Source organism: Labeo rohita, chromosome 19 (genome assembly GCF_022985175.1).
Source record: "Labeo rohita strain BAU-BD-2019 chromosome 19, IGBB_LRoh.1.0, whole genome shotgun sequence".
Taxonomy (NCBI): Eukaryota; Metazoa; Chordata; class Actinopteri; order Cypriniformes; family Cyprinidae; genus Labeo; species Labeo rohita.
The window spans coordinates 38,439,547-38,456,780 of NC_066887.1; the positions used below are offsets into that span (position 1 = coordinate 38,439,547).

The window sequence follows — 17,234 nt, forward strand, 5'->3', positions numbered from 1 at the left end:
ACATAATCGGCGCTGTTTGCTCAGTTTCTCGCGTAAATTAAGAAAAGGACAGGAGATGTTCAGTATTTGGAAGACTTTGCTTCAGAAGCGGAAGGTTGTGTCGAGCGGCGCTCCGGAAGCTGCGCTCGTTACCATGGCGACCGCAGCGCGTCCTGTTGCAGCCGCTGCTGCTGTTGTTATGATGCGCTGCTGAAGATGATCGGACTCGAGCTGTGAGATCAGACATGCTGTCCAGCGCGCCGCACACCAGCGGCTTCATCCACAAACGCGTCCTGAGCGACAGGAAGCTGCAGTCTGAGGTGCGTCTCAGTGTTTCTCAGCGTTTCTCCGTGTTTCTTAGCGTTTGTCTCTGACTGAGCGCTGTTTTCCAGGCGGCGAGGTTCACCGATCTCTCCCGAGTCCTTCAGCTGCTGCAGGATCCGCTCTCAGTAAGACTCCGTGTGTATGGCAAGCCGCTTTCACATTCAATGCTAGCACTTTCTATTTCCACGCCACTAGTAGCAGTACTTATTTATTAGCAGCTCGTGTTTATTTTTAGGGGCGGGCAACTTTGTAAAGATTCGAGTACTTGTTCGTTAGATAATAGCTCTTATTTTCAGTATTGACTAGTATTGGTTTCAACAGTGACTAGTAACGATTCTGCTGTTACTAGTAACACGGTTCAATCTTTACTCCTGACTTCTAAGCGATCTGTCATTCACACATCAACTATACTGTTCTGACTAGTATGTATTCGAATAATGATGAGTATCTCTTTTTTTTATTTGACCGGAACATACTCATTACATACTTGAATTTTTTTTTATTAAATGCTATTCGTTTTCATTAGATATTAGTACTTATTTAATAGATATTAGTTGTTATTAATTAAGTTGCAGTATTCATTTATTAGACACCTCTATCTTTTGTTATTGTTAGTAGTGACAAATCTTACTAGTCACAAATGACTTTGTTCTTGTCTGGTTTTGACTGGTTGGAATGGCCACTGTAGAGTTCTGTTACTGTCTACTATTGTACTATATTATTGTACAATATTATAGTATGATATTGTACTATTGTACTACCTATGAGTACCCGTGGAATTCATGGCAAAAAAAGTGTTATTACTAACAACAGAATACTTACTAGTCATTATTACTTTAAAAAGAAATTGTATCTCTTTTATAAATAGTAGTATCTAATGAATAAGTACTATTATTTTTAATAAAGGCACTAGTAGCTTATGAATAAGCAGTAGTACTTAATGTAAAAGATACTAGTATTTAAAAATAAGTAACAGCAGCATGAAAATACATACTATTATGCTTTAAGGATGAAATGTTACGTGGGCTTGCTATACAGCGTTTGTTTCATTTCTCATTCAGTGTTGGGCTCATTTTTAACATCTCTCTGTCTTTTTTATTTCAAGTCCTCGTTAAAAGAAAGGCAGATTTTCATCTTGAAGAAGGTGGTAAAGCGATGCCAGCGTGGATTTGTATCCTAAAAGTTTCACCTAGATGGCACTGGAAAAATGGTGTTTTAAAAGACCAGGCGATTCCAAAGATGAAGTGTATAAATGAGAGCATGTTCTTATATGTTTTTTATTCTCTATTTATAAAAACATTAAGCATAACTATTTACAACAAAGTCCATAGTTTGATAAATTCATCAATGTTTTGTTTAAATAAGCACTTATGGGTTTTCTGTCTCTCTCTGCGCTGGATGTGGATTGCATTTCTTTGCTTATTATATTTTATATAGTGCAAATAAAGTAAAATTGGCAGGACATGTACTACACATGTGGTGTGTAGTGAGTGACTGTGAATAATCATTTGTAGTGATGCCAGTGTCCTCTAGGAGACTAAAGTCCCTGCAGTCCCAGTTAACAGCACTACAGTCAGCATTTTCCAACTTCACATATAAGGTGATGTTCGGTGTGACGCACCGCAGGACGCTCTGCGAGGCTCCGGCTCTCTGTGGAACGATCCTGTGATGAGGATGATGATGATGATGATGATGATGATGAAGTTGGCATGATTAACATGTTCCTTAAAAAAACCCTGTCCAGCTTTTGAGGGATCTCACTGACATATTCAAGATTATAAACCTTTGTGCCGAAAGAGTGTCCGATCATCCGGAATATGCCAGGATCCTCTGTGATTTACTTCAGATATGCGGGTACGATATATATCAGCTCATAGTATTTATAGTAGACTGTGAATGTGAACTAATGAAATCATCGCTGCTTACTGTCTTCAAGTCTTCCCTTCCTGAAGGAGAAATCCTCCGATGAGATGAACTACGCCGCTGTGGTGACAGACTGTGTGTCTCAGATGGGTGAGCTTGAGTCCAGCTCATATTATCCGCATCAGCAGCAGTAAGATGCAAAAATAAGGGTTCAAGCGCTTAAGCCATTTAAGTATATAAGGAAAAAGACATCACATACTCTTCAGCAAGGCTGTACACACCTAAATCAATGATTATAAAAAGCATTTCTGGCAAATCCATGTAATTTACCATATGTATGATATGAAATACCATACATATGTATGAAATATGATGTCTTTTCTGGCATCAAAACAATGGAGGTCAGACTGTTCAAACAAGATGTAAAAGTGAACTTAGCATCTGATGACCCCTTTAAGACTTTGCACACTTGTTTAGAATCACCTGTCCCATGTGCTTAGCAAATGACAGGCCCCTTTTCTAAATGACACCGTTAGCACTGTTTTTTTTTATTTTATATATAATTATTGGCCCAGAGAGTCCAGAGAGTGTACTGCAGTTGTTTTTTCCAGATTAAGTGAAAAATCTAGGTCTAGTTCACAAAAGTAGTTTTTTTTTTTTTTACATGTTCTCAATCATTTAACAGATGATTTGATTGACAGCAGTGGTTCTAGAGGCAAAGAGGAGTTCTGTCATATGATTTAAATATATTGTGCGTATGTGTGAAAAACTGTGTGATGTACAATTGTTTACGCCCTTAAAAATGTGGCCGTTTTCTTTCAAATTTCTCTCAGACCTTTAGGGCCGTGAGTCGAACAGGCCCACCGAGTTTCGTTCTGATCAGCCTCTGTTAACCTTGTCTAACAGGTGCTCAAATTTGTTGGCCAATGGCAGCCATGTTTTTTTGAGATACACAAATGTCCTTATAGACACTTGTGGCACCTTGGACCTAGACCGTGCACAGCAATTTTCATGTTGATACGACAAATGGTTGCCTAGTTATAGCCATTTTTATGTTTTTTTTGGCCATACGGCACTGTTTTTGTCTCGTGGCCTCAGATTGAACTCTTGCATAAGTGTTCTGAGTTTGGTGGAAATATCTCATTCCGTTCAGGAATTATAGGCGTTTTCCTAAAAGTGGCCCAGTCCCTTTCGAACATTTTGGCGCCCCTTTGTGATGGTGAGTCAAAATTATTGATATTCACTCTCCAGAGAATCTTTCTGCACTGGTTTGGCTCCAATTGGGTGAAAAACCTAGGACTAGTTCACAAAAGTAGGTTTTTCAAAGAATGCAGAATACTCAAAAATTTTGCCAGGCTCATGATCGATTCGGCGTGCGTCAAAGTCCCTTTAAGCTATTCTATAGTGTTTGCGTGCGTTTTGTCTGCCATGAGACAAGGATTCCAATGACATAAGACATTGACTCTGCGACTGCGACTGAGGAGTTACGAGTGATTTCATACTATTGATCGCTGCAGCGCCCCGTCAGGCCGATTGGGGCGAGCCTTGATGATGTTGTAGGCGGTTTGAGCACTACCATCACGCCAAGTTTCAAGTCTCTACAACCTACGGTTTGGTCTGTACGATCAGTTTTACATGGAGATTAATGATCTGTGATGATCCATTCTAACAGTTACAACAATTTGAACCACTAATAAGAAAAAAATACTCTTATTCATCAAGGATGCATTAAACTGATCAAAAGTGACAGTAAAGACATTTCTAATGTGTCAAAAGATTTCTATTTCAAATAAATGCTGTTCTTTTGAACTTTCTATTCATCTATGAATCCTGAAAAATAAAATGTGTAATGTTTTTTTTCAAAAATATTGTGCAGCACAACTGTTTTCAACATTGCTAATAATCATAAATGTTTGTTGAGCAGCAAATCAGCATATTAGAATGATTTCTGAAGGATCATGAGACACTGAAGACTGGAGTAATGATGCTGAAAATTCAGCTGCACATCACAGAAATAAATTACAGTTTAACAGATATTCACATAGAAAACAGCTGTTTTACATTGTAATAATATTACTTTTTACTGTATTCTTTCAGAAACATAAAAAAATTATAATTATAATCTAAAGTTTTGACTGGTAGCGCAAAATCAAACAAAGAACAGAATGACAATAATGAGAATCTAATGAGAATTGGACTTATTAAAAAAAATGGTTTTACTTTTAAAAGTAAAATAATGTGGAATCACTGATCCGTTGGTGTTAAATGTACTAAAACAGACTTTGATTTTCTGTTTCAAATGTTAATTTCTGTATTGTGGTGATATCTGATTGCAGCTTTGGTTAAATTCAGTGTATTCATATATTTAAATGAGTAAATTCTGCAGTTTCTGAGCACATGTTCTCTCTCCACCGGATGAGCGTTTTCTCTCTGTGATGTCGTTATGTGGCAGGTTATCTGATGAGGATCCCGGTGCCGGAGGTCCGACTGCAGATCTGTTCGTCTGTGATCGCCTTCTACAGCCGCGACAAACACAAACCCAGCTTTGATGGTGAGAGACGTGACTGAGCTCCTCACACACGCAGGGTTAGGACTCTATTTCTCACGTGTTGTGTGTGTTTCAGGCGTGTGTCCCACTCGTCTGGACTACAGGGCTCTGATGGTGGAGCGCAGCGGTCTGGCCGAGACGCTGGTCATGTCTCTGGCTCTGATGGAGGAGCAGCTGCCGGTCAAACTGCGTCTCCTGCAGACGCTGCAGATCCTGTCCAGAACATCAGGTGAGCATCTTCAAGTGCGTCGGCTCGCTCCGATCTGTCTCCGGCTCTGAACCTGCCGTGTGTCGCTCTGACAGAAGTCAACTGCGGTCTGATGCTGAGAGCTCAGGCCGCGCAGAAGATCTGTTTCCACATGAGCGAAGGCGACCCGTCCGGACAGCTTCTCTTCAGATCCTCCGAGATCCTGTGGAACCTGCTGGAGAACGGCTCTCGAGAGGAAGTGACGGCGCAGCTCAGCAACGCCGACTGCATCGCGTGAGTCAGACGCGCTTCATCGCTGACCAACATCATTTGAAAGTGTCATTTTTTGCCTTGACAGTAATGAGAGATGTGTGCTATGAAAGTGTAAGTGACATGATAATAATGTCAGAATGCAAAAAGCAGATCTCAGATCTCAAATCATCCCGTCGTTCTCTCTGTTCGTCAGATCTCTGAAGGACGCGTTTCTCCATCTGCTTCTGAACGGTTTCCGTCATTACGACCGTCAGCTGAGGAACGACCTGCTGGTGCTGCTGTCTCTGATCGCCGAGAATCCCGGCGCTCCTCTGATCGTGAGTCTTCGTAATCATCATCATCTTCATCATCATCATCATCATAAACTCTCATCGTGTCGTCTGTGTGTTTCAGGAGAGCGGCTTCATCAAGCATCTCACGCTGTTCGTCACGTTTCCCGAGCGTAAGTATTGCTGATTTAACCAGAGTTTGAGCTGTTCTCATGTGAACTTTTCTCACAATCCCGTGTTTCTCAGTGAAGAGCCACAATCCTCTGGTGCGAAACCTCAAACTGTCCTTCAGCCACGAGGACTTTGAGATGAAGAAGCTCCTGCTGAACATCATCGTCGTCCTGTCGAAAGATCTGGCCGCGCTGCAGGTGAGACGATGTTAAAAAAAAATGTATTTTGAAATTGAAAATATATTTAGTTTCAACATTCACATACTGAAATACACAACCAGTCACATGTTTCTGAACAGTAAGATTTTTAAAGAAGTCTCTTCTGCTCACCAAGCCTTGATTTATTTGATCCAAATTATCCAAAAACAGTAACGTTTTGAAATGTTTTTACTATTTAAAATAACTGTTTTCTATGTGAATATCTGTTAAACTGTAATTTATTTGTGTGATGCACAGCTGAATTTTCAGCATCATTACTCCAGTCTCCAGTGTCACATGATCCTTCAGAAATCATTCTAATATGCTGATTTGCTGCTCAACAAACATTTATGATTATTATTATTATTATTATTATGTGAAAGCAGCTAAGTAGAATTTTTTCATGTTTCTTTGATGAATATAAAGTTCAGAAGAACAGCATTTATGTGAAATAGAAATCTTTTGTAACATTATAAATGATCACTTTTGATCAATTTGAAGCATCCTGTCTAAATAAAAGTACTAATTTCTATAATTTCCTTCCCAAAAAAAAAAAAAATAATTATACAGACTCCAAGCTTTTGAATGGTGTAGTGTATAGTGTTACAAAAGCTTTTTATTTAAGATAAATGCTGATCTTTGGATCTTTTTATTCTTCAAAAAAATCCTGAAAAAATATTGATAATAAAAAATAATAAAATAAATGTTTGTTGAGCAGCAAATCAGCATATTAGAATGATTTCTGAAGGATCATGTGACACAGAAGACTGGAGTAATGATGCTGAAAATTCAGCTGCGCATCACAGAAATAAATTAGTGTTTAACAGATATTCACACAGAAAACAGCTGTTTTAAAATAAAAAATATTTCAAAATGTTACTGGTTTTGCTGTCTGTTGAATTAAATAAATGCAAACTTAGTGAGCAGAAGAAAATTCTTAAAAAAAAAAACCTTAAAAATCTTACTGTTCAGCAACATTTTAAGCGGTAGTGTATATTTCAAAATGTATTTCAGGGGAAAGAAAATATTATATTATATATGTTCACACAACACATAGTACAGACAACAAATGAAGATTTTCATCAAATGTGCCACATGTGAATGTATTTTCTTGGATTGAAATATAAGAAGGGCAAAGTGCACTTAAAATGCTTTTAAAAATATATTATATGTTAAAATAAATTGTAAAAAATATACAAAAAAAGGCCAAAAAATATATTGGCAGAAAATATATTTACATAAATATATTTTAAAGCGTATATATATATATATGTTTATTTAAACATTTATTTGAAATTTGAATATTTGAATGTGCATGTACAGTGAAAACACACTGTATGTGTAGTTTGAGCTCTTCCATCAGCGATGAGAGATGTGTAACCCTGTCTGTGTGATCAGCTGTTTAAGGAGGGCCGTGTGATGCTGGCTCTGATGCTGCTCATTAAGCCGAGCTCGTCTGCGGTGCGGAGCGGGAGGCGCAGCTGGACGTCCAGTCAGCAGGAGGAGCTGCAGCTGCAGGCGCTGTCCACTCTGAGCGCACTCGCTCCTGTGATGCTGGACGACTACATGACCTGTCAGGCCAACACCTGCCTGCTGCTGCTGCTCGACTGGTGCCTGCAGGACGGTACAACACACACACACACACACACACACACACTCTTCATTCACACATTAAGCTCAAATCAGAAAGTCCTAGCCCATTTGTTTACATGAATATGATATTGTCCAAATAAAGTAAGAAGCTGTGTAAGAAAAGAAAATGTCCTTTTACAATCAGTGGTGTGACATCATACATTTCCATCTGTATTAATGTTCTAAACATCCTGGAAATGAAGTCAGTTTCACATGTTCATTGGAAAGAATCCGCTCGATGATGTCATAAGTACAGATTCTTAAAGCAGTAGTGTTCGTTCACATCGCTGATCTTCATGCCTTTCTTCCAGACTCCTCCAGTGGGCGGGGTCACGGTTTCCACGGCAGCGGAGGCCGTGGCGGGAAGAAGGCTCAGATGCGCTACTGTGTCCGCGTGCTCAGATCCGTGGCGTCCGTGGAGAACGAGCCGCTCCAGCAGGATCTGTGTGATCAGGGCGCCGTCGGGCAGCTCTTGGGTGAGTCTCGAGGAGTCTTCGCTCTCCTTCGGCGCCACAGACTGACTCACGGCTGACTCTCTGTTCAGGTGTGCTGCGCTGGTTCGTCGGGAGGCCGGAGGAGGAGGACGCTGTGGCTCTGGAGATTCAGATGGACTGTCAGCTCGTCCTGTCTGTCCTCTGCGAGGGAGACATGCACAGGAAGGTGAGACGCGTCGTCCTGCTGTCTCGCGGCGCCGTCGTGCGGTCGTGCGGCGATTGACGAGCTCTGCTTGTGTTCAGGAGCTGTTCGGCAGCGACGGGGTGGAGATGCTGATCCAGTATCTGAGCCTGGACGCGGCGCTGATCTTCAGCGGTCTGGGTCATAATAAACTGCTGCTGTCCACCGTCGACTGTCTGTGGTGAGACGCGCGTCTTTATCTGTCCAAGCTGTTCACACCGAGAACAATAGTTATAATGATAATCGTACACCGTTCTGTTTGCCATAACCACACTGTGACTCTGTCACTTTAAAAATATTGATTTCTCAGTTTTAATTGATTCTCATTTTGATGAACCGATACTGATTCTGAAACCCTAAGAAACGATCTTTGCTGTTTTCTGTTGATGCCTGAACAAAACTTGTCACAAAAGCAGTCTTAAGTATCACAGGTATATTTGTAGCAATAGCCAACAATACATTGTATGGGTCAAAATGATCGATGTTTCTTTTATGCCAAAAATCATTAGGATATTAAGTAAAGATGTCCATGAAGATATTTTGTTAATTTCTTACTGTAAATAAATCAAAACTTATTTTTTTATTAGTAATATGCTTCATTTTCTCAATATTTTGATCCTTTGGAACCTTTAGATTCCAGATTTTCAAATAGTTGTAACTTCAGCCAAATATTGTCCAATCCTAACAAACCTTAATCATTGAGAAGCTTATTTATTCAGATTTCAGATGATGTATAAAAATTGACCCCATGACTGGTTTTTTGGACCGGGTTACAAAATTATTTGTGGCTCCTGTGATCCGACAATCGCAATATCTTTGTGATTTCTCAGCTTTCAAATTCTGTCAATTTTATTATTTAATTTAAATAGTAAATGTGGTTTTGTGGCGGTGTAAAGTGTGCTGACAGATCACTGATCATCTCTTCCTCTTTACTACTAGTTACAGCACCAAATAAACATGAATGAACATCAGAAGAATCAGAACAACTCACTGAAATGAATCATGAATCATGGATTTGATCAATCAGTGATTCAATTGTAGAAAGACGTCAGTAAAACATGTTATGATAATTTTACCTCCGGAAAAATGCTTAATGACTATATATTTTGATCAATATATGAACTATATTAAATATTTGTTATATTTTACTGAACCTGTTCTTTGATTTTTAATGTGTGTTTAAATAAATTCATCATGAAAACATAGTTATGGCTTCCACTGTTAAAATGATGACATTTCAACAACAAACTGGAGTAGAAATGTAATTATATCAATAAAAATATTATATTCTAATACATTTCTTTTATATTATGATGTTTACAGTATTAGAAGGGCATTTTTTTCTTCAAAAAAAAAAAGTTGACATGTCCTGAACCTGATTGCCTGTATATACTATATAAGGAATCAGTATCAAATCAAACTGAATCGAGATTGAAACTGAATCATGAAGTTTGTTTTAATCGCCTACTTTAAGCAGGATGGATTCTGATTGGCTGATGTCATTCATCAGTGTCATGATCGTTATAGTCTGAACTCATTATTCTTTTACATGTGTAATGTCTAAAGCTTTATTTGTGTTATTATCGCTGTAGCTGTGATCATTTGGGTGTGAACGTGCCTTCACTCATTTATTCTCTAAGGCGTCTCCCCTGTCCAAATGTCTGCAAAATATAAAGAGAATGAAACACACATACAGTGAAGAGTCTCCTGACATCTGCTGTGTTTTCTCGGCGTCTCCGTCTCAGGTCGTGTGTGGTGGGATGTTTCGTTACGGAGGACGCGTTCGTGGCGGCTCGCGGTGTGGGTCTGCTGCTGCGGCTGCTGCAGGTGAGAGCTGCGTTCAGTCTGAGCTCAGAGATACTAAATAATATACTTTTTAAAATTAATGTGTAGACATGCTGATCATTTACTTTAATTGATAGACAAAGACATTTCTCCACTCAGAATTGTTTAAATGAAGTAGGCTATGATTGATATTTTTGTCTTGTCTTCATTATTGTTGAAAAAACCTAATATCCTCGTGACTGTTGGTAATGCTCATTCAATATCAGTCAATTAGGTGGACCAAACAATCATAAAGCACTTAAGGGTGAATCAACTCCAGAGTATGAGACTAAAAGTAGCCTAATGTTAGTGTAATCTATTAGTTAAACACATCATATGGGTGTCACGTCACGGCATAGTTTAATACGACCGAATTTGTATTTAAAGGATTAGTTCACTTCCAGAATAAAAATGTACAGATAATGTACTCACCCCCTTGTCATCCACGATGTTCATGTCTTTCTTTCTTCAGTCGTAAAGAATTTATGTTTCTTGAGGAAAACATTTCAGGAATGTTCTCAATATAGTGGATTTCTATGGCTCCTGTGAGTTTGAACTTTCATACTCTGCACTCCATTTTAAGACAGTTAGGGTACGTCTAAAAACTCCCATCTCATTTTCTCCTCTAACTTCAGAATCGCCCTATATCGCTGTTTTACCTTTTTTGTAGGGCATTTGATCTTCTTTGCATGTTCAGTTTGTACGTTTGTCTGCAGCGATGTAGGATGATTTTGAAGTTGGAGGAGAAAATGAGATGAGAGTTTTCGATGTACCCTAACTGTATTGACCCGGAGTGCACAGAGAACGCATGCGCATCACAGAGCTAGACAAGACGAGCGCTTGAGGTTGATGATCGATCGTTTCGCTAGATAAGACCCTTCTTTCTCTGCTGGGATCGTTTGAAGCTGCATTTAAACTGTATTTTGGAAGCTCAAACTTGGGGCACCATATCAGTCCATTATATGGAGAAAAATCCTGAAATGTTTTCCTCAAAAAACATAATTTCTTTACGACTGAAGAAAGAAAGACATGAACATCTTAGATGACAAGGGGGTGAATACATTGTACGTACATTGTTGTTCTGGAAGTGAACTAATCCTTTAATGTGATCATAACTTAAAAATATATATATATATATATATTGCATGTTACTCATTACAGCACTTTTATTTCCACAGTTATTCAAAGAGCGAATAAATTCTGTATAGAAAGTGATCAATACATTATCATAGAGCATAATCACTGTCTTCAGTGTAGTGTGAGTGTTGCACTGTGATGAATGAATCTCTTACTCACATCACACGCACATCTGCACCGTTGTTTCTGATGAGAGAATTCACCAGACTGCAGAATTCAGTCAGCAGCAAAACTCATCTGAAAGACTCTGGTTGGCCACTGCATTCATAAACTCACCAGACTCGCGTCTGATTGGTTACAATGCGGAGCGCTGTAAGAATGCAAATAGACTTACAATGCAACGTTAGCAGATCTCAATTTAATGCCGCATTCCACGCTTTTCATTTTATTTGCAATGGCTGTGTTAGATTTTAGGTTTTGTGTTATATATGTTAGACTACTGTGATTTTTGTGTCTTCTCATACAAACATTCTAATATTGTATATTATTTTGGTGCTATTGATATGCAATATAACTTTGACTTTAAGTATGATGATCGTGTGCACTCTGTGCGAAGGAGAACGTCTTACAAGACCAGATATTTCACGACTTTCACTTACATAAAATAAATAGAGTAAATGGAGTAAGGGTGATGTGTATTTGGCATGCTGTCCGAGGGGAGAGCTCCGAACTCAGAATAGATGGAAGGGAGGATATGGGGTGGTGGAGGAGGGATGCTGGAAAACTGTCAAGGTACAGAGGCGTATCTTGTTAATTGGGTTAATTATGTGAATGTGCTCGTCACAAACACGTGTAACACCGACAACCGCAGCAAGTCTAGTGTTTACGTGACTCCGCCGTTCTTGTTATGCACCAAATCGCGGCACTCGAGTGTGTGTGTCGTCCTGTGGTGTGTTTGACCGTCAGTTCACGAGTGTGTGTCGTGCAGCGGAGCCCCAGACGCATGCTGACGCCGCTGATGGCCGCGCTGCTGGAGCTGTGTGAGAATCCGCAGGCCGTCGCGCAGCTGCTGCACTGGAGCGGAGAGAGAGACGCCACTGCACCACAGCTGCTGCTGCACATCTGGAGGACGGAGGAGGAGCGGATGGGCGTCACGCGAGACCCGCACGGGGTGATCGCAGGTTCGGACGCATTCAATCTGCCTCAATGAGTCTTCACGCTGAAGCTGTCAAACTAAAACACTTAATGAAAAAAATATGATTTTTTATTTGTCATTTTTCATGTTAACTTAAAAGGATCCCTGCTCTGAGATTGAAGTGAACATGAAATCAACATGGACCTCAAAGAGCATCTCCTCCAGCATTTGTTTTCTTCAGTCATAACCTGTTTCTCTCTTGACCAGACGCTGTTAAAACTCTCTCTAATAGATGTGAAGCGTCCGATTGTCTCTCGGCATCAGGAAGAATCATCATCATCATCATCATCATCACATGATGTCAGTGCTGCTGTCAGAGACGTGTCAGAAAACCTGCGTGCAAACATCTACTGCATCTTCTGCAAACTGGGTACGAGAGAGAACCGTGTGTGTGTTAATCAGTCAGTCAGTCATATTTTATATTGTATAGCCCTTTCCTAACGAATGAATGCGGTTTAAAGTGCTTTACTTGAAAAAACAAGTGAAATGAAACCCAAAAGTAGTATATAACAATGGACTGTTTTCCACATTTCCATGTTTCTCATAAGTAAAAGTCGTCATAGTTGAGTAAATATCGTTAGAATTGAATGGGAGAATGGGTGTTTTCACAACATTCAGAAAGAGGAAGAAATTGATGGAGACAAATCATAGTAAATTTACCTTTGCTGCATTAGAAACACCTTCACAGCAGAAACTAGTTTTTTTGTAACTGATGTGAAGGTAATGTAATAGATAGTATAGTACATGAAGACACAAATATACATACAATTATTAAAAAATGAAAATATAAAAACTTTGCAGAATTTGCAACGCTGGTGAGCATTAAAATAAAAGTAAAATTAAATAAAAATAAAACACTAAAAAGTATGAAGTGTTGCAAATGATCTCATTGAATTTCTTCTATTTCTTTAAGTCACTGCTTGAAATGAAAGGTGTGTTTTTAAAGGAGAAGTTCACTTCCAGAACAAAAATTTACATTTAATGTTCTCACCCCTTGTCATCCAAGATGTTCATGTCTTTCTTTCTTCAGTTGTACAGAAATTATGTTTTTTGAGGAAAACATTTCAGGATTTTTCTCCATATAATGGACTGATATGGTGCCCTGATTTTGAACTTCCAAAATACAGTTTAAATGCGGCTTCAAAGGCTCTGAATTAGAGGTCGACCGATATTGGATTTTACCGATATCGATAACTAGGTTGGACCGCATTGGCCGATACCGATTAATCGACCGATAGTTTTTAAAATAAATATTGAACAGAAAATAAATAGTGCTCTACTATTTAAAAAACAAGTAGCCTACTGAACCATACTTTGTAAATGAATAAAAATATTAATATTAATTATATATTGATCATTACAGTTAGTTCATTGTTCATTAATGTTAACAAAAGCAACTAAACTTTTTAAAATATATCAGTAAATGCTGAAATTAACACACTTTCACACGGAACAATACTTCTGTTCTACAGCTTTAATCAATGTTAATGTTACAAATGGACTCATATTGTGAAGTGTTATCATTACATCAACAATCGAGCTGAAGATGTCCATCTTTAAATATCTACACAAAGGCCACAGTATTAAAACTGCACACATATGGATACTGTGTATTTTCACAATTTAACTGCTTCTATTCTAGAACATTTGTGGTTATCTGATCAAAATATAAAAATATGTTAGTCACACAACGGGCAAAAGTGCAGCGCCGCGTCTAGAAGAACTCGCAGCTCTCCGGTATCACACACACCGGACACGTCGCCTTCAATTCAACACTTTATTTGATCACCAAACGTGAAAAGTATACTGCTGTCCTTTCAACACTAATGCAGCATCTAGTCAACAAATTCATGGCTTAGTAATGACATGAAATCATGCACTACAGTATGTTGTCGATGTTTTAAATCAGTCTTTGAAGTGTCCCGCTCTGTGCAGCGCAGTGTCACGTGTCTAAACGAACGGCACGTGCTGTCAGTGATTTCCGCCACTAGAGGCCGCTCTCGTGCTGTATAACAAAGACTATAGGGATTTGCTGTATAATGAGGACATTCTCAGCCGCTCCAACAACGGACCCGACCAGGAAAAAACTATCGGCATGGATTTTTGCAAACAAGGATAGTTCCGCCAATCAAACATCGTGCTGATTAATCGGCAAAGCCGATACATTGGTCGACCTCTATTCTAAATGGTACAAGCCGAGGAAGAAGGGTCTAATCTAGCGAAACAATTGGCAATGTTCTAAACAAATTGACAATTTCTATACTTTTTAACCTTAAATGCTCATCTGCTGTAGCTCTGCATGAACTCTGTGTATTCTGGTTCATTACAGTTAGGGTATGATGAAAACTCCCACCTCATTTTCTCCTCCAACTTCGAAATCGTCCTACATCGCTGCAGAAGTACCAACCCAGTGTTTACAACGTGAATGTGCAAAGAAGGCCTGATTTTGAAGTTGGAGGAGAAAATGAGATGAGAGTTTTTCGACATATCGTAACTGTCATGAGTTCGCATACACATCCCAGAGCTAGGCAAGATGAGTATTTGGGGTTAAAAAGTGTATAAATTGTAAAGTTTGTAGAAAATAACCAATCGTTTTACTAGATGAGACCATTATTCCTCGGCTGGGATCGTTTAGAGCCCTTTGAAGCTCCACTGAAACTGCATTTTGGTCCTTCAACCTATTGAAGTCCATTATATGGAGAAAAATCCTGAAATGTTTTCCTCAAAAAACATAATTTCTGCACAACTGAAGAACAAAAGGCACAAACATCTTGGATGACAAGGGGTGAGTATATTATCTGTAAATGTTTGTTCTGGAAGTGAACTAGTCCTTTAAAGTAACATCTGTGCTCTCAATGATGATCTGCAGGATTTGAGGGTCTGTCAGGTTTGAGCGCCGAAGATCACGTCACGCTCAGCATCATCCACCGATACCTGGACTTCAAGGTGAGTCACCTGTGATCTGTGTGTGTGTGTGTGTGTGTGTGTGTGTGTGAGCGTCCAGCATTGATAATGTCGTTCACAGGTGGGTGAGGTTGTGCACGAAGTCGCGACTGAGCTGTCGAACGAGGGAGCGACGCCCGTTCCGTCGGATGAAGCGGCGCTGAAGAGCATCCGGGCGGTCAGTGAAGCCACGGCTGAGAGCGTGCGTTCTCTGCAGCAAAGCATTCTGGGCCGTCGGCAGCAGGAGGAGCAGCAGGAGGAGCGGAGGCTGTATAAAGAGGTAAAAGCGTCCCGTCGTTCTTATGTTCTGCGTGAGCCGCACCGGATGTGTGATTGATCGGTGTGATTGTGTTCCAGATCCGCTTCACTCATAAGCAGAGAGAGATCGCAGCAGAGGCCTGGAGAAATTACGTCGCCAGAACCTCAAACTACAGCGTCCTGAAGGTCTGAAACCTGACCGCTTTACTCCGTGCGTGTTCTGAGCGTCTCTGCATTGATTCTTTTGTGTTTGGCAGGCGTTCAGGCGTCTTCAGGAGCAACGGAGCACCGGCGAACCCGACGCGCCATCGGACGGCGAGACGCAGGAGCCTCCGAACACGCTCTCAGATCAATGAACCAGCCAATCGCTATATAGAGAGAATACGTAGCCAACTCAGTTCATTTCATACCACATATATGCACTGCTGTTCAAACGCTTGCAATCATTAAAGGGACAGTACACCCAAAAAATGGGTGAACTATCCTTTTGCCTAGCATAAGCATCCTAGTGGTCGTTTCTGGACCAGTGAGATTCTTCTAACAGCAGAAATGACGAGTCTCGAGTAAAGCCAGATGTAAACGCTGAATGTTATCCGTGATGACTGTGCAGACGAGCATTCGAATAATGACTAATAAATAAGACAGCAGAGCCAGAACACAGTGTGTGTTTATTGAAGGTTTATTAAAGGACATTTATTTCTACAGCCCTTTATACAGTGCAGACCGATTCAGAGCAGCTTCACGGTGATAAATAACAGCGTTGATGTTGTACAGTTCCTCAATTATGAAACGACTTCATTTCAGCTATAAAACAGCTCTATAGAGACAGCAGAGTCATTATTCAGATCACCGCAGCTCTACGGATTTTGTTTCTCCAGTTGTTGTCATGTAGCCTAATGGGTAGAGAGTTGGACAAGTCAAAGGTTGTGTGTTTGAGTCCCAGTAGTGGGAGTGAATGTACAGTGCTCTCTTTCACCCTCAATACCATGACTGAGCTGAAACCCTTGAGCAAGAATCAGGCCCTTTCCCTTTACTCTGTGCTGATCAGACCCACTGGAGTTTTCAGTGTAAAGGAAGCTTTATTTTAAATAATTCAGCAATGAAACAGACATTGCATTGAGAAGCACGACTGCTGCAGTTACAGTAACTCTCTCTGACAGCAGATGGAGATCCAAACATTTGATCCTGAGGAACTGCGACACCTAGCGGTGACTGGGAGAGTCTGCGACACAAAGTCGCTCATCACACTGGTGAAAAACTTAGAAAATAATTTCTAATAAATGCTAATTTCTTCTACATTCACTTTATTAGCTGAAATTATTATTTATTTTAATTAACCGCACACAAAACACGCGTCTGAGCTACAGTGAACAAATGGAGTCCATAAGTCTGAGACCAATGTAAATGATTCGGTTTTGCATTATATCCAAACAAGTAAAGCCTCGTGTGGTGAAAATCACGTTTTTAACGTTGTTTAAATGTCTATTTAGTGTTTTTTAAATAATGCTTAAAGACAATCCATGTGCAAATTCATCCATCAACACGATGGCAGAGCATGTCCTCCTTTAAAATGCTGTGTACCAAAACCAGCGGTTTGGAGCCGCCCCGCTTACCACGTCACACATTTTTAACCAATCCCGTGCACCTGCGGGGAGGGGCTTTTCATGTCATTAGCATCCTCGTCATCGCGCCTGTTAAAAAAAGAGAAAGATCTCTAAGAGAGTTGCTTAAAGTTGAAAAAACAGGTCACACATGAAAGAGAAAGGTACAAGGAACATGTTTAGTTTAAAAGAAGGACAAATTGTTTGTAAAATAACCA

The 17,234-nt window shown here is 39.9% G+C and overlaps 1 protein-coding gene across 1 annotated transcript; it reads left to right on the forward strand.

Moving 5' to 3' along the window:
* Positions 1-149: 149 nt before the first annotated feature.
* LOC127182138 (cilia- and flagella-associated protein 69-like) lies at positions 150-16,063 on the forward strand. The gene is made up of 22 exons (XM_051137268.1): positions 150-299; positions 372-428; positions 1,409-1,474; positions 2,048-2,157; positions 2,240-2,316; positions 4,619-4,717; positions 4,791-4,943; positions 5,018-5,195; positions 5,368-5,491; positions 5,568-5,616; positions 5,690-5,811; positions 7,210-7,435; positions 7,755-7,919; positions 7,988-8,103; positions 8,181-8,299; positions 9,864-9,945; positions 12,008-12,200; positions 12,447-12,584; positions 15,084-15,160; positions 15,240-15,437; positions 15,515-15,601; positions 15,673-16,063. Exons 1-22 carry the CDS (start codon positions 225-227, stop codon positions 15,769-15,771), a joined length of 2,610 nt encoding a protein of 869 aa, XP_050993225.1. The 5' UTR covers positions 150-224; the 3' UTR covers positions 15,772-16,063.
* Positions 16,064-17,234: the final 1,171 nt, after the last annotated feature.